This window comes from Kogia breviceps, chromosome 9 (assembly GCF_026419965.1).
Source record: "Kogia breviceps isolate mKogBre1 chromosome 9, mKogBre1 haplotype 1, whole genome shotgun sequence".
NCBI lineage: Eukaryota > Metazoa > Chordata > Mammalia > Artiodactyla > Physeteridae > Kogia > Kogia breviceps.
In genome coordinates this window covers 596,374-616,669 of record NC_081318.1, presented here as the reverse complement: position 1 = coordinate 616,669, position 20,296 = coordinate 596,374, and the positions used below count along the sequence as shown (strand labels likewise).

The 20,296-nt window shown below is 45.6% G+C and overlaps 1 protein-coding gene across 2 annotated transcripts in view; it reads right to left on the bottom strand.

Annotated features, from left to right (window-relative positions):
• The window catches only part of NCAPG2 (non-SMC condensin II complex subunit G2), a 62,769-nt gene that overhangs the window by 27,751 nt on the left and 14,722 nt on the right, over window positions 1-20,296 (bottom strand). Inside the window, exons 9-16 of one of the 2 annotated variants that reach the window (XM_067041725.1) lie at window positions 18,804-18,890; window positions 16,083-16,178; window positions 15,318-15,443; window positions 10,151-10,330; window positions 8,695-8,847; window positions 4,320-4,542; window positions 4,007-4,104; window positions 1,068-1,241 (exon numbers count right to left, since the gene is read on the bottom strand). In XM_067041725.1, the coding sequence (XP_066897826.1) occupies window positions 1,068-1,241; window positions 4,007-4,104; window positions 4,320-4,542; window positions 8,695-8,847; window positions 10,151-10,330; window positions 15,318-15,443; window positions 16,083-16,178; window positions 18,804-18,890 (1,137 nt within the window). Of the gene's footprint in view, window positions 1-1,067; window positions 1,242-4,000; window positions 4,105-4,319; window positions 4,543-8,694; window positions 8,848-10,150; window positions 10,331-15,317; window positions 15,444-16,082; window positions 16,179-18,803; window positions 18,891-20,296 lie in introns of both variants that reach the window. The other variant, XM_059074659.2, reaches the window with a different exon arrangement.

Below are 20,296 nucleotides of genomic sequence, written 5' to 3'. Positions count from 1 at the left end.
CCGACGCCCAATAAAGAAAATGTTTTCTTGATGTTACAACAGTCGGTTGGCAGCTACTCCTGATTCTACTTCACGTATGGCTTACAGATAGATGCCTTACCCACTTATGGGCCGACCACAGGGTTCTGGGAGGCACTGAGGGCAGAGAGCTCTCTGGCCAGAATAATTCGGGATTAAAGACTTAATTCACCACCTCCCTTTTCCTGGACACACCCAGGCTGCACTGTTCACCTGTCCAGTATCCTATGGCCTCTGTGTTTATCTTCTAATTCTCAACCCCATGTGATTAGCTGAGCTTTGAAATGTCCTAGTGACTTGGGCAGCCTCGATTATTTACCTTCACAGACAGGTCACGTCTGCATTTCAGAGGCAGGATGGAGCTCGGAGACATAACAGTCACAGAAATACGGCTCAGAAAAGCTAAGAGGTCCAAGGTCACATAAGCAGTTGTAGAAGAACCAAAAGTAAAATTTACCAAGAGAAGGGTGATTCATAAGACCTATGACCTTTCTATATTTAAGCCACACTTTCTTCATAATTAGGAATAAATTTGCATTTCTACATAGCAGTTTTTATTTCCATTGGTTTTGAAATATGTCTTTTGCTCAGAAACAGAAAGTCAAGGAATGAGGAGGTTTCCTTCCTCCAAACAGAAGTTACGCACACAGTTCTGTCTGTCTCAATAACACAGACACAACTCAGATACTTCAGAAACATGTGCTTGCCGGATGCCGTCAAATGCCTAAAATTGCCCCCAAAACCAAGGTGCTACTACATCTTGATGTTCACAGACTCCTCTTTCTCAATTCCCAGCAAATCAAACCAGATTCTAAAATAGTGTCAGACCATTAGAGATAGAAAACCAGTGCTCCCCCAGACAAGTCTCTGGGTGCTGGGATGGAGGCTGGAGGACACGCAGCCTCACCCCGTGAAGGGAGAGAGGCCGAGCGTCCTGCAGGGTGGGAGGTGGCTCAGCCCCCGACTCTGCAGATGAGGAGCAGGTCCAGAGGCTGGTCCTGCACAAACGTGACCTGGCGCACCTGCTTTAGCAGGGTGGCCCATCTTACCTTAAACGCTTTCATGTACTCTGGCAGCATAGAGGCGAACTTGCTAACGGTGTACACTTTGGCCTCTTTGTTATTCTCCATACTCCTGTGAATGCTTCTCCAAAGAATCACAACGATCTCTAACAAACCCGCCATGGACGCGGCATCGCTTATTGACAGCGTTTGGTCCAGGGTCTAAGATACAAAAAAATTGTACTGTGAAAGAATCAAGTCATAATAACTCTCAAGAGAACAGCACTGTGTCTAAAAGCACATCTCAGAATTCCAGACCTAAGGCAGAGATGGAAGGAGAGGCAGACAGAAGCCCTAAGACGGTGGTGTGATGTTTGATGGGATCAACTCCCCCTCGACCGTGGGCTGCTCTGGTTTGTGGGCTCGCAGGGACTGACAGCACCAGGTGCCTGAGTGTTTTCTAGCGAATCCTTCCTTGTCTGCGCAGAGGGGTGGGGCCGCCTCCCCAGCACCACACGCTCGCCTGCGCGCACTGCACTTCAGATGCCAGCCCTGTCCGGTGACTGTGACAAACTGACAACTTGCCACATAGGCCACTTCCTGGAAGGGGCTACCTTTTTTTTTTTTTTTTAATTTTTTTTATTTTTTTGCGTTACGCGGGCCTCTCACTGCTGTGGCCTCTCCCGTTGCGGAGCACAGGCTCCGGACGCGCAGGCTCAGCGGCCACGGCTCACTGGCCCAGCCGCTCCGCGGCACGTGGGATCTTCCCGGACTGGGGCTTGAACCCATGTGCCCTGCATCGGCAGGCGGACTCTCAACCACTGTGCCACCAGGGAAGCCCTAAGGGGCTACCTTGAGATGCAAAGCAGGATTCATTTCAGGTGTTGGTATTTTTGTGCTACTCAGATGTAATGGGAAAATATACAGCGAACAAATTAATTAATGAGGGCACACAGAAAAAACAAAAGTAGTTGCTACATAAAGTTAGACTTTTCAATAGGCACTAAATACCTGGAATGACATGGCTAAATTTAAAAAGCAATGAAACTACTAAAAGCTTAGACACTACTATGAGAATCATATAGATAACAAATCGACAAAACTTCAATCTGTATTTAATTTTACTTTTTACATTCTAATGATTAGCATAGCACTGTTATCATTAAAGTACCCTGAGAAAGCCACCACTTCTCCTTTACAAAAATATGCTAAGTTCCTAAGTCAGATTTCATTAAGCAGAAAGCAGAGATTTTTAGTAGATAGCAATGTGAAACGCTAAAAGAACCAATTCAAAAAATTATGCTTTTAGCCATTAAATATTCTTAGAATGACAATATCCAGACGGCAAATTGTATTTTTTTCTACTACTGGTTACAACAGAGCTACATATTTCTAAACCTTGTGTTTTCTAACGGTACAGAAACTGACCTAAAATGTGGTAAAGTGCAAGCTTTCTCAATAATGTCTAGGTTCATTAAGGCAGTGGAGGGTTCCTTCAGTATTTAAGAACTGTAACAGTTTTTGCTTTTTGGCGAAACCACCTCCACCATCCATCAGCACGAGTGTGAAGGGGTGGTCCAGAGGCGCAGGGCCCCGTGAGCCTGGAGCTGGCATCCCAGTGAGGGTTTCTAAAGTTACAGGATCACTTTCCTAAAAAATCCTGCCCACCCAACCCCATATACTGAGGGGAAAACCCTGAAAAGAGGAACTCAAATCCCACCAAGAAAGCAGAACCAGCTCCAGATGTGCCCAGCTGAGGGTTTCCTAAGCCCAGGCTGAACAAGGCCTGTGAACTGATGGATCTGCTAGGCAGACTCAGCCGTTAAGACGACATCAGGCTCTTCTCTCTCCTCCCCCTTCTACCCCAGTGGACAGACAGGAGAGGGAATGCTGAAGCGGGGGGCGGGGGGGTCCGGGGAGTGCTCCCCCCAGCCCCCCCAGGGGCAGGCCGACTGAGCCCCACAAACAGCCCGCCGGTGCAGCCCCAGCCTCAGCGCGGGGCGACCCTGTCGGCTCCTGGCTCTCACGGGCCGAGGGCCTGCATCCAGGGCGTGGACGCGGAGGCAGGGGTGGCCGGACCGCGCAGGAGCCTCACCCTGCAGCCAGCGTGCACCACGTTTCATCAAATGGGCAAAACTATCTTCTGTGATTTCCATTTTTTTTTTTGGTTTTAATTGGAAGTATATTCAACATCTTGTGACTTTCTTTTAAAGGCCAGTTTCCTAATCTACATAGCACCACAAAACTACCCAAAATTTTTACTTTAGAGGTACACAGAAGCATGAGAGTTTGTTTATAAGCTTAAGATACTGCTTATAAGTAATACGTGTCTAAGTCTTAAATGTTCCTTTTTTAATGATATAATTGCTCATTTTGGATTCTGAAGAAATACCAGCTGTATAGCTTCCTTGATAAATTACTTTTTCAAAGACAATTCTAAATAAAGCTCATTCCCAAAAATTTAACCCCATGACGTTTCTAGTAGAATCTTAGGGCAGTGGCGGTGAATAAATCCTTAAGAGCGCCACCACCCATCTAGTTGTAAAATACGGTAACGTCCAGACCCAACCCACCTGTGCCAACCCCAGGTCGAATTAAAATATACAGAAGCTTAAGGTGAAGAAAACTGGGAAAAGAGTGTCACCAATAACAATTTTTCCTTTGTATTAAATCCTACTCAAACTCCACAGTGAACTACAAAGGGTACACAGAAATTCTTTCTAGAAAACTGCTTATGATCCTCCAAAATAACTAGGTGAGGTATCAGTACTAAAGGAATAAATGGAAAATAAAAATATCGCTAAGGTAACAGCTTGTGGAAATACCACCTGTGTCTCGCTGCCCTGCCCTTCTCCCGCGGGAAGAGCACCCGTCCCGGTCCCCGGCCCCGTTCCCTGACCCCGTGGCCCCATTCCCTGACCCCGTGGCCCCGACCCCGGCCCCGTGGCCCCAAGGAGGCGCCTGGCGGCGGCTCGACTCACGCTCACGTTCTCCTTCCCCTGCTCCTCATCGCCCTCCCCGCATGCACTCAGAGCCCTCCGGATGCAGGCGTTCAAGCAGTGGCGAATCACATGAATCAGCTTTGCTAAAATGTGTAAGACAACCAATAATTAATTTACGTGTTTCTGCAACAAAATTTTCTAACAGTGAAACTATAATCCCCAATAATTAAAGTGTTACTTTACGGGAACTCATTAAGAACCCCTCTGAGCTCAAAGCAAACACGCCAGGCTCACGACGCGGAGCGACGGGGCGGCGGGGCGACGGGGCGGGGCGGGGCGACGGGGCGGGGCGGGGCACCTATGTTGGTGCAGGCCGTGTGCTCGTGCGCGTGCTGGTAGAACCTCCGCGCAGCCGCATGGTTCATCTGCAGCAGCGTCACGCAGCGCTCGCACCACACCTCCTCGGGCTGGTTGACGGGCAGGAAGGAGTTGAAGATAAGGCCCACCAGGCGCCGAGTGACGGGCAGAGAGTCCGACTCCAGACGGACCAGAATGTGCTCCATGGGGCATATTTTCCAAAACTGTGGATAAAGCACATGTGCAGAAGGAAACCATCAGTCGTTCCTGCAACCCTGAACACATTCCAAGCAAAATTTCCAGAGTATAATCAAAAAGGAATAATTTTTACATTCAAGGAAATTCCTCCCAAATGATTATACCAGAATCTGTGACACTTCTGTAGACAAATTAAAATAAAGCCATATTTTAAAAAGCACTGACACGTAAGGCAGATAGAAGCACAAGGCTGCTGGGACTAATATAATCCATCAGGACCCTCAGCGGACCCTCAAATGACAGCTTTGATTATCAGTCTAATAATTTTAAAATTTCCTAAAACACCACAACTTTGGGCCCATTAATATGAAAAGCGAACTTAAACACCTACGACAGGCTTGGCACAGAAAGCTAAAGCGAGTCCCCGGTTTCCCACCTCGGACACAGGGGCGCCCCTCACGGTCACCCCTCCCGCCCTCTCCTCGGTGCTGCCCCGCTGGCCGCAGGCCTCCTCCAGCCGCCTCACAGCCACTGCCCACACCTGCACACGGTAGGACTGTCATGCTGCCCGGCAGCGAAAAAACATGAAAGTCGTCCACTGCCCACAGAAAAGGGCCGAACTTCTCAGCAAGAGATTCAAAACAAGGGGAAACACCACAGAATAATGGAAATAAAATAGACTCTGACGGTGCGGTGTTCAAATCCTGTCTCTGTCACTTGTGCAAACACTCAACGCTCATCTGGGTAAAGGGGACAGCACCACTGACACAGACCTTCCTCAAGGACCTGGTTCTCATGACCGTCCCCTTTCTCCAGGACTTCCAGGGGACCTTTCTCATCAGCACTTAAGTATGCTCCCCGGTCGCCTCCTCCCCCTCCCACCCCCACCCAGGGACCGCCCCCCGCCAGCTGCCCGCCTGGCCCCGTCCTCACTCCCACGACACCTCCGTCCAGCCTCCAGGTCAGAAGGACCTCGCGCATTCAGACAAACACACTCCCCCTCTCCCGAGGAAATGTCTGAGCATCCAACACTACGACTGTTCCCCCAGATGCTCCCGGAACACTTCCACGCGCACACTTGATGTTTCTGAAATTGTCACTGTAGTAAAGACAAGTGCCGCCCGACAGCCATGCCACCAGCTGAGTGTCGACCCTGGAGCGGCCGGCACAGCGACAGACAGATCCCAAGAGGGAAACCGAGGCACTCAGGAGAGCAGGGCCTTCTCAAGCCTCAAGACCTCGCAGAGTTCAGACCTGCTGAAACCAATATACCCAAGAAACACTGTAGGTCACAGCACTGAGACTGGATCGAGGGGCAGTGCCTAAAAGAGAGGGTTTTCACATTGAAAAGGTTGGCTCCTGAGCCCTCGTGGAGACCAGACGACCTTGAACGGAAACTAGCGATCGGCACTTACACCAAATGCCGAGGTTCCACAGGTTTTTCTTGCAGTGAACATTCCCCGCAAGTCTGCCTTTCGAGAAACTCCCCATCTTAACCTATTTTTCTTTGATTCACTTTTTCTAAAATAAAATGAAGAACAATTCTGATTAGTTTAGGGTTCTTCAATTACCTGAGGTTTTATTTTATCTAACCATTATTACCCACAGGTTGATATTAACATCAGACAAGACCATAAACAAAATTGCTAACTGGTGTTTCATTCCTAATGTTAAAAATAATTGCATAGGGGCTTCCCTGGTGGCGCAGCGGTTAAGAATCCACCTGCCAATGCAGGGGACACGGGTTCAAGCCCTGGTCCGGGAAGATCCCACATGCCGGGGAGCAACTAAGCCCGTGCGCCACAACTACTGAGCCTGTGCTCTAGAGCCCGTGCGCCACAACTACTGAGCCTGCGCTCTAGAGCCCGCGAGCCACAACCACTGAAGCCGTGCGCCTAGAGCCCGTTCTCCGCAACAAGAGAAGCCACCGCAATGAGAAGCCCGCGTACCGCAGTGAAGAGTAGCCCCTGCTCGCCGCAACTAGAGAAAGCCCGTGCGCGGCAACGGAGACCCAATGTGGCCAAAAATAAAATAAATAAAATAAATTTTAAAATAACTGCATATTAAGAAACCCCCATTTTTAAAAATAATGATGTTTCAATATTAGTAACTGTTGATTTGGCCTAAATCTCAGGTATACAGTACTAAACATGTAGAATTTCAAAACAAACAGTAAACAACTTGAAACTCCTAGCACTGACAATGAAAATTATAAACAGAAGCCTAATTAACTAAGCTGGTAACTGCCCCTTGGCCACAGGACATAATTTCATCTAATCAGCTTTAATTCTCTACCATGTCATCGTGCCCAGGGCCTTTGCAAAGCAGATGTGGCTCCTAGATCCTGAGTGCAGCCCTGCCAGCGCTCACCAAGGAAAGTAAAGAGGTGCAGCCCTCGCTCCTTCAAAGCAATGTGTAGGAGGCCAGGCTGTGCCAACGTGCGCCACTAACACAAGCACGGCCGGCGCCAGACAGCGCAGTGGCACACTGCCTGTCACTCCAACCTGCTGGACGATCAGCCCCCCTTCCTGTTAGCTGCCCCTCCACAGGCCTGTCAATCTCTGACCTTGATTTCCAAGGAGAATGAGCTGGTGCGCCCATAACAAACCTTTGCAGAGATTTCACAGCTAAATCGCGCTCTGCCTTGCTGTGCAAGCCAAGGGCTGACATGAAAGAAGCACCCTCTTCCTCTTCTGCCCTTGCTGCTCCCCCGAACCCCAAACTCTCCAGTCAGACATGTTGTCCAGGTCTTCCCTGTTCTCCTGGGAAGACCCACAAACCTCAGAGCACCTGCTCTGTCCACTGCCTCCCCAGCCATCACCTCGGCGATCCTCTGCGAGCAGGTGCACACTTCAAACCAAACACTAAGCAGAAACTCCCGTTTCAGATTCAGAACTACACTTTCAACAGGCTGTTATAACAAATCCAACCAAAACTGCAGCCAGCCTTTTGGTTAACAAAATTGACGCGCCGATTCTACACTTCATATGGAAATACAAAGGCCCCAAACCACCAAGAACCCTGAAAGAGGAGCAGAGCGGGAGGACACACACCGCACGACTTCCTGCAAAGGTGCAGTGGGCTCGGAAGTGCGGCCTGGCCTGAGCAGGGACAGGCAGAGCCCGGAAAGAGACCACACACAAGCAACTGATTTTCAACAAACGTACCAAGGCAGTATGACTGGGCGTGACGTGGGGTATCTGTACCACGTGGGCCATGTAAAATATTCCATTTTTCTCATGAAAAAAGTTCACAGTTCAGAATTTGAAAAGCGTAAAATAATGCGTAACCTCTGCAGTGCTAAGGCCTCCCCAGCACCCTGTCTCTAGACATCCAGTCCCCTCCCCTCGCCTCAGAGACTGGTGCCGAGTTCCTGTTTTCTCCCAGGGATGTGTGAGCCGTAGCTGAGCAAATGCACACATATGTTCCCCGTCCTACGGAGCCGGCAGACCCTGCAGCTCGTCTGCACTCGCTCCCACACGCCTCGCTGAGCGGCCCTTCCTCCTAAGTGCGCTCCTCTCTGTGGCCGCATGGAAGCATTTCCTGGCACGAGTGCACCCCAGGGCCATGCGCTGACCCTACGCTGACCGACGTGTCAGCTTGTTTCCAAATCCGGGGCCTCGACACAAACAGCACTTTAAAGTAAATTTCAGAGAGCTACTGTGCAGAGAAGAAAATTCAGTGTTAGCAAATAATAATGCAGAACCTTATAACTAACATTTTTAGCCAAAAGCTGAACAGAACTAGAGTTAAGGGAAAACACTCTCCCCTCAGTAGTTTACACCAAAATGCACACAAATCAACAAATACCTCCTTGCTTCCTTCTGAAAATGTGGGGGGATGGGGGTCTCATGCTCACCATTTTCTCAAGTAATATTTTAAGTGCTTACTGTGTGCCAAACATTTAAATATTTCAACAAAAACTTTCATGTATAGGATAAAAATATAATTTAAGGTGGCGGCTGCTTGCATTAATGTCTTTCAAAAAGAAAACATACATTGACAAAACAAATAAAATTTTACGACACAAACAACTAGTAGAATATACCAGACACCAAATGGTTTAAAATGCAGTCACTGAAACTCTTGGAATTAAAACTGCTTTGTCTTTTTGTTGTTGAAAATAAATGTACTTATTTATTTCGTGTCTTAAGTAAGAAAACCTCTGTTCACCTTACCTTAGCAGCCCTCACAGCCTTAACTTTCAGCAGCATATCAACAAAAGCCACTCTCACTTTCTCCGAATTGTCATGGAGACAGTACTTTAACGTTGGCAAAAGTTGCTCTAATAACGGGTGGCTTAATTTATTATCCAAAATTATCGGCAGGCACTACAAGAAAGGAGAAAGATAAACAGTTCAAAATTAGAACATAAACCACGAAAAGTTCAGGTAAGAAAAATTCAATTCCATCTTTACTAAAACTACTAGTGAAATACACATACCCACAGAAAATACCTCCTTTCTAACACCTCTTCATATAAAAAGCATATTTTAATGAATTAGTATGGCTTCCGTGCCTGAGAATCAGCTCACCCCTTGCTTCATTCAAACACGATTGAAGCGGTTACGAAATAATTGTTCAGTGCTTCCTCTGAACTACACTTTAAAGGGTTTTATTAGAGTTGAAAGAAACCAGAGGACCCGGGTGGAGAGGCCCCAAAGCTGGAGTCCAAGAGTCCTTTTAGGTTCTCTTAACATCCCACAGATTCCCTGTACTTCCTGACTCGACGCTGCATGAAAACGAGGGGCACAGGGCCCGCGCGGCTGTGCCCACACCTCACGCGGGCGCCCAAGAGACCGGCCCAAGCTCAGACCAGAAACGCATGTCTGAAGAGCTGATGCACCCCACCACCTTCTCTTTCCAGCTGTTAGGATATACATTTATAAGAGACTTTATATTTTAAAGATCACACTGAAATATTTACAGATGAGCTGATAAATGTCCTGGATTTGCGTCAAAGTAATGGTGTGTGTGGGGTGACGGATGCAGCTACAGTGAAACAAGAGTGGATGTACCCTGAGAACTGCTGAAACTGGATGACGGACAAAGAATATTTTTGTAAGTTCTCATTTAAAGTACACACAGTACACACTAAAAGCCCACTCTAATGTATAATAACGTTAAAAAATTTTAAATACATGCAGCTACTACTCTAAAACACTATGCCCTCCCCCCAACACATACACTAAAAACTAGTATTATTTCAAGTAGACTATTTTTTTAGAAAACACTTTTGTTTTTTTAAAAGGTTACTTTGGATCTACAACGAAAATGTCAATAATGCTATATTTATGGAGTAGGGCTATGGGTGATTTTTATTTTTTCGTTTTTTTTTTTTTTTTTTTTTTTTTTTTTTTTTAATTTTTTTGCAGTACGCGGGCCTCTCCCGTTGTGGAGCACAGGCTCCGGACGCGCAGGCTCAGTGGCCATGGCTCACAGGCCCAGCCGCTCCGCGGCACGTGGGATCTTCCTGGACCGGGGCACGAACCCGTGGTCCCCTGCATTGGCAGGCAGACTCTTCACCACTGCGCCACCAGGGAAGGCCCTGGGTGATTTTTAAATTATTCTTTCTCTGTATTTGAGAACTATTCTACAATAAATAGGCATTGCTTATATCATGTAAAACCTTACCTTAAAGACAGAACAGCGCACGTCAGCAGAGCTTGTATCAAATGCCAGTTCCTCAGTTACTTTCTTGAGAAGGTCAATAAGAATGGTCGGAGGCAACATCTCCCAGTATTTGGAAGTTATTTTACAAACACCAAGGATCCCTGTGGAACGGACCATCGGATAGGGATCTTCTAAAAGGCTCTATAAGTACAAGAGGGAAAAAGCCTTAATTATCTTAAATTAGTTCACTTTTTATCAATACTGGCTTTACATGCGGGCACAGTGGGAAGTCACAACCTAACAGCCGTTTCAAGTCATAGAGTCACACACAGACTCGGGGATCTTCAGTTTCTTGTCGCTTCTGCAGCCGAGTGTTTAAGGAGGACATCCAGACGCCGGTGGTACCTTACTTGCCAACCCCGTCTGCAGGACTCTGCTGACAGCAGGGCCCCCGACACAGGCCCCGCCACGCAGAGGGACGCTCAGGGACTTCGGTCAGTCCTGTGAGACGCAACCCTATTAAACCACTCTCATGAATTTCCAAAATGCTGTAATGCACTAAGCCCAGAATAAAGGGACCCTGCTTGTAAAGAACCGATCCAGGCAGCGGGCGTCTGGGGTTGCTAGCAACATAAGTGGCGACGACATTATGCACCCCCGATGGACGGACACGACAGCCGTGGAGCATCTAACACAACACACGTGACCCCAGTCAACTCTCTGTTTAACCAACTTACAGGAAATACAAAGGGCAGAGGCACGTATCAGGGACAGGCAGGCTGGGCTCTGGGGGAAATGAGAGAATAATCGGGCTTCCTCAACAACAACAAAAGCAAGCAAGATAGAAAGAACAAAAGGGAGAGGGAGAAGGGGTGCCTGCTACGGGGGAACGGCTCGTCTAAGAGATGAACACACACTGGCCGACCCACCACAGGTCTCATCCGGACACAGACTCAAACAGAACTGGAAAAAACATCACTGAAATGTCACTGAAAAACAATGACTGGACATTTGATGACATCAAAGAATCACGACTCATCTTACTTTCGTTGTGCCAGTGGTAGGATTATGCTTTACAAAAGGGCCCCTGTCTTTTAGGGACACCTACTGAAGTAATTAGAGTGGAAATGCTTGCTCAGATCTGCTTCAAAACAGGGGAGAAGAAACCAAGTGGGCCCAGGTCAGTATCACCGGGACCGTCTGGGGGCACGTGGGGTTCACTGTACAAGGCCTCTACTGCTACGTGTGAAACTTTCTAATTCCAAGTTTAAAAACAAAAATAATCCTTACTCCACTACTAGACCAAAAGAAGGTCCAGCTGGGGACCTTCCTTCCTCTCCTTCCTTCCTCTCCTCCCCGGCGGTGTTGCAAACACCAAGGGGTCCTGCGGGAAAGAGCAAGCAAGGGGCCGCTCCACGTACCGCAAGGCAGAGGGCTGCAGGCGGGCCCTGCTGAGCCCACACAGAGCTCAGACCAGCCCCAGCCCAGGGCCAGGACTCGGCGGACACAGGGCAGCTCGGGCGTAAGCGACCTGCCGGGAAGGTCTCGAAACGGACGCTGGGGGCCAGGTGCACAGGAGAGCCAGCAGTAACTCCAAAACCTCCACGAGAAAGAAGAAAGGAGAGGATGCCACGCAGCAGGAAAGACCCCTCCCTCCCCACCCGGGGCGGTGCACACCAGCTGGCCTGTTCCTCACGCAGAGCCCAAGGGGAGCCCCGTCTTCTGACAAGCCCTGTGCATGGATGCAAAACCGTGGCCAACTCAGCAGACAAGGAAGAAGCTACTAATACTCAGCTCTGCACTACCAGAGAAAACCCAGGCCAGCTGCCTCTTCAACCCAATCCTTTATTCAAACTAGGGATGGAAAAGTGAAGACGACAGGTCACTTGAGGAAAAAAAGAGCGAGGAAAAAAGATAAAATAAATAGAATAAGAAACAGAAGAGAACATTAGGAATTCACAGGTTTTAAGGCTTTTGTTTTCTATGAATTACTTCCAACATTATTCCTCAGAAATAATTCTGGATAATCACCTTGCAACACACAGTCCCACAGGAGTCAGGGCCACATCTGTGTCTCCAATCAATCATGCTGTCACCAAGATGAGGGCACTTGACTCGTAAAGCGGTTTCTATGAGGAGAACCACTGCACCTCACCTCCCAAACCACAGGCATGCATGGAGGCCTCGATCTGCCACCTCCAACAAGGCCTCCCTCCACTCCACTCCAGCTGGAGAAACAGCAGAGCAGAAAGCCTGCAGGACACGGGGTCAACGCTGCCCTCACTTCCTGGACTCCCCCTACCCCGTCCACCCCACAAGACTCGCTGCCACCTACTCAGGCCCTGATCCAGCAGCGTCATGAACTCGCCGCCAACCCGCAGGCCAGACTGGCCCATGCCAGGCCCTGTGTGGTCCACAGGGCGTGAGAATGGTTTTTCACTCCTGAATGGTTGGAAAAAGGAAAAATTGTCTGTGACACGAGACTATTACATGGAATTCACACTCTGGCGTCTGTGGGTCGGTTTCACTGTAACAAGCCACCCCTGCTCCTCCCGGTACACGTGTGGCCGCCTTTGTGCCACAGCGGCAGACGGAACAGCTGTGACACAACAGCTGTGACCACGTGGCCCGCAGACCTAAAATCACTTCTGTCTGGTCCTCTACAGAAACAACTCCTGCTCTTAACTACTATCATTACTAACTTAACTACTACATTGCCCTGCTTCCTAGAAGTCAGGAACAAACAGACACTGGAAAGTAGAAAAGAAAAAGATTAAGAAGATCTCCTTTGTCTAAGATCCAAACCAATGGACTGAATTTCACGCTACAGCAGCAGAAAAAAATCAAAAGATAAAGAAAAACATCCTTAAAAGTTTCAGATACCCTCGACACCAGAAAACAATACAAAATATTTTGGCAGTCCTGGAATAAAATGCTTTTGAATACAAGATTCTCGACCTGGACCAACTGTAAACTGTCACAGAAAAATAAAGAATGTTTTAGGGCTCAAACAGTTAGAGGCACCTGCCTCCCCAAGGATGCCCTGCGGCACGGTAGGACCCACCGAGACTCTCTCGGTTCTCTCGCTCACCGGCTACCATCGCCCCCTCAACACGTCCACTGCACCCCCGAAGGTGACCAGGCTTCCAGAGGACCTGCTGCTTACACATGAGCCTTTCCCTGTCAGTTTTCATCCCAAACAAGACTTAGAGTGGAAACTCTGTTACTGCTGTTTCAAATCTGTTTTGACAGTGACATCTCATTCTTCTGAGATTGTTGACTAAGTTTTGCTACTTGAAAAACATAACCCTATCTCCACTAAGACATATGCAACTTTAAAAAATAACCATAACGTCAATGTTTTCTACAACCTACCATTTTTTAAATTTAAAGGAATTATTTAGAATATAATATTTCTTGTTCTGAAAAAAAAAAAAAACACTTAAGTGACTTCGACAATCTTTTAGTGTTTTTCTTTCCTTAAATTCGAACAAAATAGCATGCAATAATTTTTATTTTTTAAATAGTTAATAAAACAAATACAAAACTAACAATGATTAATCCGAATATAGACTGTTCTGCGTTATAGAGGACTCTGTGCGACAGTTACAACCCTTTACATATTTTAATGTCCTTTTGTACAGTCATAACCACTGTCATCTTAGGGCTAGGGATTGAGCTAAATGCTTTATACACAGATTTTCACTGAAACCTCAACACAATCCTATAAAATATTATTCCCAGTTTTAAAGAAGAACCAGGACTAGAGAGAGATTAAGTAATTGGAACGAGATCAGACTTATTAAGTGGGAACTGGCATTCAGAACAAAATGCCTGACCCCACGCTAAATCACTGTACAAAGTGCCATCTGCGGGCTGACAGGTGACCCCAGTCCCGCAACGTCTTCTTCGTATACGGTCAGGTCAGCAGCTGGGGCCAAGCAATCGCTGTAGGCAAGTAACACAACGGGTCCAACGTAGGAGGGGTGGTAGCTGGGCCACCGCCACACACTCCATCTTTGCATTCAGATGCAGAGACTTACACACTCAGGCAAAAACAGAGGTGGTTCATAGATTGGACACCTGCGTTAAAAAGAGCAAAAGTTTTTTTCATAGTTTTATGGCTAAAAGCTACCAAAATCTAGTTTTGGTTTGCCCAACAACATCTTTCCACAAAATTAACCATGATCCTCAAAGGGACTTGTAAATAAACATACATGTAGATGAGGCACACATGGCAAAATACGAATGACTGTTCATTTTAGGGGTGTGTGTGGCTGGGTGTGTGGCTGGGTGTTTATGCATGTATATGTGAATGCATGTATGTGAATGCATGTGAAGAGGTAAGTAGACACATACTCATTATCCTATTATTGCAACTTTCTGCATGTCTGAGATTTTTCATAGGAGATCAGAAAACAAACAAACCAAAGGAAGTTTTTAGGACTGCTATGGGTAACCATCATTATCGTGGCATTTTTGCTATCACTTCCTAAAATATTATTCTACTAACTAGGACAATAAGTAATATTTCTTAGCTTGTGTCAGGAGACCCTGCAAATGTAAAGGGCTGTAGAGAAAGAAGCAGAGGCTCACACTATCCCACCAGGTGAAAAGATTCGAGATACCCCTTGGAAATAAATGTCGCATCCTGATGTCCTAACATCTCATTTGAAAAATCAGTCATCTGAAGAAAATCCATTGCAACAGGCGTTACGTGCCTTAAAACATAACCAGTGTGTGTTTGTTCACGACGCTGCCACACCACTTTACAGCAGGCACTATCACCATGCCCGCTTCACAGATAAAGACAGAAAAGTCAGTGCCCAAACTTGCCCAGAGTTTCACAGCTATCAAACGAGGGAGGGAATCAAACCTGTGGTCTGTCCTCACCCCTGTTACACTGTCTCTCTGCTGGGGCGACAGGGATACATGTAAGACGCTTATAACTACACACAATAAACGATTAGATGTTCTAAAGGAGACTGCGACGAAGAGGAAACAGACTACGAGTCCACACTGTCACAGAAGGTACCAGGGAGAGAACGGATTTCCTTGAAGAATGTCAAGATCTGGAAAGCTTGCCATCTGGGGTCAGCACAGGGCAGTTACGGGGGTATGGCCAGGACCCACACGAGGCCCAGACAGAGCTGAAGGCGTAAGGAGCTCCACCACACGAAATACATACATAGAGTTCTTCAAATTGTTTCTGAATTTCGCTATCCATCTCAATGGCATTAAAGTTTGGATCCCTAACAGGAAAGGCTTCAACAAACAGCAGTGCAGCATTGGACCGGACTTCCGAGTTTCTGGCCTGGAATAGTTGAAAGAAGAGTTTCAGAATCCAAAGAAAGAGCTGACATTCAAAGGCTTCAGTGTAGAATTCCTAAAGTAATGCTTCTGGTGTCTCAATACAGACTTATCTACAAATTAAAGACAACTGTAACGTTTAAACTAACCAAACTTGTGAGACCTTCCTTAAGAGAAGCTGAACGCCCAGCTCCACGTCGACAGATACTAAAAGATGCTTCCTTGCTTCAAAGCCCATCTTGTGTCATTAAAAAACAGTGACCATCATGGCCCGCTCCCAACAGCAGAGTCACCTATGTTGAAAATTCCCCGTGTGCTCATCTGACCGCTCCTCAGAGAGCCGTCACCTTGTCCCCCGGTCACCAGCAGGAGGTCCTGAGGACCAGGACGGTTCAGCCCAGCTCTGCCGGTTGACTTAGCATGACTACCCTCCTTCCAGCTGTGCAGCCCGCACTAAACCAATTCAGATTCCCAATTTAAGAAATGCTTCTAATAAAAGAATAAAATATTCACCCAAAATCTCACAGCATTCCCAGCCTCGAGTCTTACTTTTAGTGCCTTACTGCAATTCTGAATTAGAGTATGTTAAGCTCAAAAGCATAATTAGCATTCTCAACAGAGAGAGACTATTTAAGAGGTGTACCTTTAATCCTCTCCAAAGGATGGGCTTATATAATCTGTAAAGCATCTCTTCCACTCCCTGCCGAACTTCCTTTTGACGATGAAAATAACTCAGCACCTAAGAGCCAAGAAAAGAAGAAAAGAATGGTAACATTGGTGTTTTCAAAAAAGCATTTAAGATCCTACTTTGAGGAAACAACAGGGAGCATAGGCTGCACCTTATTCATAAGTCTTGACAATTCTTTCTAACAGGAACCACAGTGGAAAGACATGCTGACAGCACGGAACATGGAAATCATGCAAAAGCCATCGATGGTGGAGAGAAAGACCCACGGCCTTGGGCTGTACAAAGGTTTGGGTTCCGGCTTCTACTCTTCTACCAGTAGCCACAAAACCTCATAAAAAGTCACTTACACCTCTGACCTTCAGGGTCAAATGAAAAAGGAGTCAGCCTAAGTGCTTTCTACAACCCGTTCTGGTTCTACAATGCACTGGCTACAACCGTCTTTTGTTTTAAGAACCTATACTGGGCATTCAAAAACAGGATATACGGTCAGCCCTTCATATCCACAGATTCTGTATCTGTGGATTCAACCAAGCCTGGATAGAAAATATTTGGAAAAAAAAAAATTCCAGAAAGTTTCAAAGCAAAACTTGAATTTGCTGCTTACTAGCAACTATTTACATAATAGTTACATAGTATTTACAACTATTTACACTGTATTAGTTACTGTAAGTAATCTAGAGGTGATGTAAAGTTTACGAGGATGTATAAGGCCCTGGAGCATCCGTGCATTTGGTACTCAATCCCCTGCAGATCCCGAGGGGTGACTTTATCTCAAATAGGTGTCACTGCCTAGTGATCCTTCCCTCCAGTAGAAACCTAACTTAGATGTCAAGTACATCCCCAAACTTAAGGATAACCAGAAAACACACTGCTCTTTTAGCTCCATCCCTTTGTTCTCTTCTACTCCCTTTTTAACCAGCCAGAATCTTCCGGCAACTCTTCACGGACTCCTGTCCCCAACAACAATCAATGTTGCCTTTTTCCCTAATTCACAACTCTTGGAGCTAAAATTATATGAATGAAAAATGGAAAAAATTTTTAAGTTAGGCTATAAAACTACAGATTATACTTTAAGCACACTTGAATCAATTTTGCCCTAAAATAACTACAATCTGGGGATTATTTTTTTCTGATTTGCTAATTTTTCATTTAGGAGATTTTAGTCTATCATTTGTTTTTCTGTGTACAATATTAATTTGTTATCAATGGTATACTCACTTCATAGAAAGCTTTTAAACAGCTGTACTGAGATACAATTCACATACCATAAAAGTCACTCTTTTAAAGTGTATAGTTCAGTGGGTTTTAGTATATTCAGAGTTGTGCAACCTTTTCTACTACCTAATTTTAGATTTTCATCAACAATATGACGATTTCTTACTTTCAAATGACTCCTAAGGTATTTCCTGAAGCTTCTTTCAATATAGCAATAAAATGACTTATCAGGTAAATTTGACATTTATCGAAAAAAGGATTTGAAAACGAAGCTATAATGTGTTATAAGCAGTAGGAACAATTACTTGGGAGTCCAGAAATACATTTCATTTGAAAAGTGAAATCTAATAGTCTGCCTTTCAATTCCTTCTGTTCATTTTTCCATAAATTTAACAAATGATGATACCTACACTTACAACACCTTAATCACTCACACTATCACAGCAGAAAATCAGTTATGAAAAAGTCTTTAGTTATTTGGTTCAAGAGTGAAGCAACTACATCACACATCTGTACAGTTTAACATGACGTTATTCCTGACCATTACATAGAATCTGAAACGCCAAATCATACACATGAAGGACGTGACCCCAACTGTCCTACAGCTTACGAAGCACCTGGGATTGTGTGTGTGCTGTGGGGGTGGAAGGGGCACGTGGGTATATTTATCCCTGGTTCTTTATCTTTGGATAATGCAAAGTAAATCATCAAAAACATAAAAGAAATGGTTTTTGTCCATTCAAACTTAATATAATTAGTACATGTACGTCCTACAAATAATAGTTTCACTATACAAAAAAGTAAAGAGGTAGCCTTTCTTCCCTTAGCTTGACACACAGTTGCCAAAACTAACAGAAAGCAGAGAAGGCGTCGCCCCTGGATTAGGACACTGATCAACACCACAGACCAGACCTTCCAGTTCCTTCTCCAGGATCACTGTGATTAGCCAACTCCTATCAGTACAATAACCACACTGACAGCAGAGTCTTGTTTAGTCAGATCATGTACAACATGAGGATAAAATCCATATCCAAATTCTGAGACGACCTTTTAAAAATAAAATTGCATCAAGAGAAACTATCAAAACATTTACTCAATTTGGTTTGCAGAATACAAAGTGGAAATGTAATGTGTGAGAGTAAATAACAAACAATAATCTTGAATAGCCTCTTTTTTTGAAAACAGTGGTAGTGGCAGTAAGGAAGTGATGATTCTATACATTTTTATGTCGAATAAATTAAAGTTGTTTGAATAAAGTTCTGACGTCTTAACAGTAGACCTTTGTTTTCCTAATCAAAACTTTGGTGGCAGGGTAAAAGTCCCAGGTTCCAAGTATCAAGATTCTGAGAAATCCTTTTAACGGATGCCTGTGAGAGCTTAACACAATCTCACAAACACAATTATCTGAAAACAAAGAAGATGAGGCATGATTTTCAAAAGTGCCGTGAGAGTGTGGCTCACCTCGCGCACTTTGGCGTGCACCGGAGACTTCCGAGGAAGGTGGACCCCGTGGTACAAGAAGTCCTGGATGCAGCCGTTTTCGATGGCCTGCAACGACACCCCAAGGCGAGAACCTGGTGAGCGCATTCCCACAGACGGCAGGACAGGCAGTATAGCCGTTAAAGCACAAAAGGACCGTTTGATCTGTTCATCTTCTATTTCATGAGGGAAAAAGCCTGGATCCTTTCATCAGAGCTTTTCGACTTTAAGTCTACACCTCTTAGAATTCCTTTCATCTTCATATACCAAAGAGAACTTTTAGTTTCCTTTGTCTTGTTTGATGAAATATCACATTTGTGCTAAATAGCAGGGCACTGGAGCCTGGTTCAAGCCAGACAGGGCTCAGAGACTAAAAGGGACCGGGCAGCGCCCTCTGCTGAGTCATCCTGATAATCTCAGAAGACTGGATATGTTCCAAGAGCCCCACCCCGAGAACTGACAATGAACTACCTCTAAGGTGGGGGCCATGATTCCAAACTGAACCAAAACACCACCTTTCAGGGCTGCCGCAGAGAGGGGCGGGGCAGGGGCAGGGATGTGGGCAGCTCCTCCTTCAAGCCAGGGCAGTGAAGGCCCGGTGTGTTAGCCTGCATTCTGCTTCCATACCCAGGATTCCATGGTTTTAGGGAAGGATATAAGGAACACTTGCTATTGACATTTTTACCTCTCCTCCATTAACTTTGAACTGTCTGACTTGAGACGACATAGGAGACACGCGGCACTGCCAGTCAAGTGTCGGGGCCACAAAAGTTGAGCCCTGAGCGCTAACTACCAGAACGCGGACACCCTGCCACTGACCCAGGCTTTTCAGCAGTATCAGTGGCAGACGTCTGTTTGTAAAGAGAAGAGGGAAGAACGCTCTAAGAGATTTGAATGCTGTAACAAGCAAATGCCATTGGGAGACTTGTGGGATCCTGATTCCAAAAAAACTATAAAAAGACATTTTTTAAACAAAGCAGAGAAATTTAAATAGGACCCAATTAATTTTTTAAATACCCAGGAATTGTTAATTTTGTGAAGTATGATAATGGCACTGTATAACCATACTTTTTAGAGACGCATACTGAAGTACATATAAGTAAAGTGTCACGTCTGGAATTTGCTTTAAAAACTTGAAGGGACAGAGGGAAGAGAGGGAAGGGAGTGAAACTGAGAAGTACAAATTGCTAGTACTAATTTGGTACAGATCTAGTCAAAATTAAATTTTAAATTACAAACTCCTATTTTTTAAACCACTATTGGAGAAAAGGGGAACAAAATACTCCTTTCTGTGAACAAGTTTCATGCAGTAATAAAGCAATGCAAAAAAATGCATAACAATGTCCCACTTCTGCCATTTCCCCCCAAAATTATACACTGTTAAACTATTCTACAAGTCGTCAACAGGGGAATAGAAGTGGTAAGTTTTAGTTTTCTAGAAGTAGATGTCAGTGACAGAGCCCAGCACAGGTAAC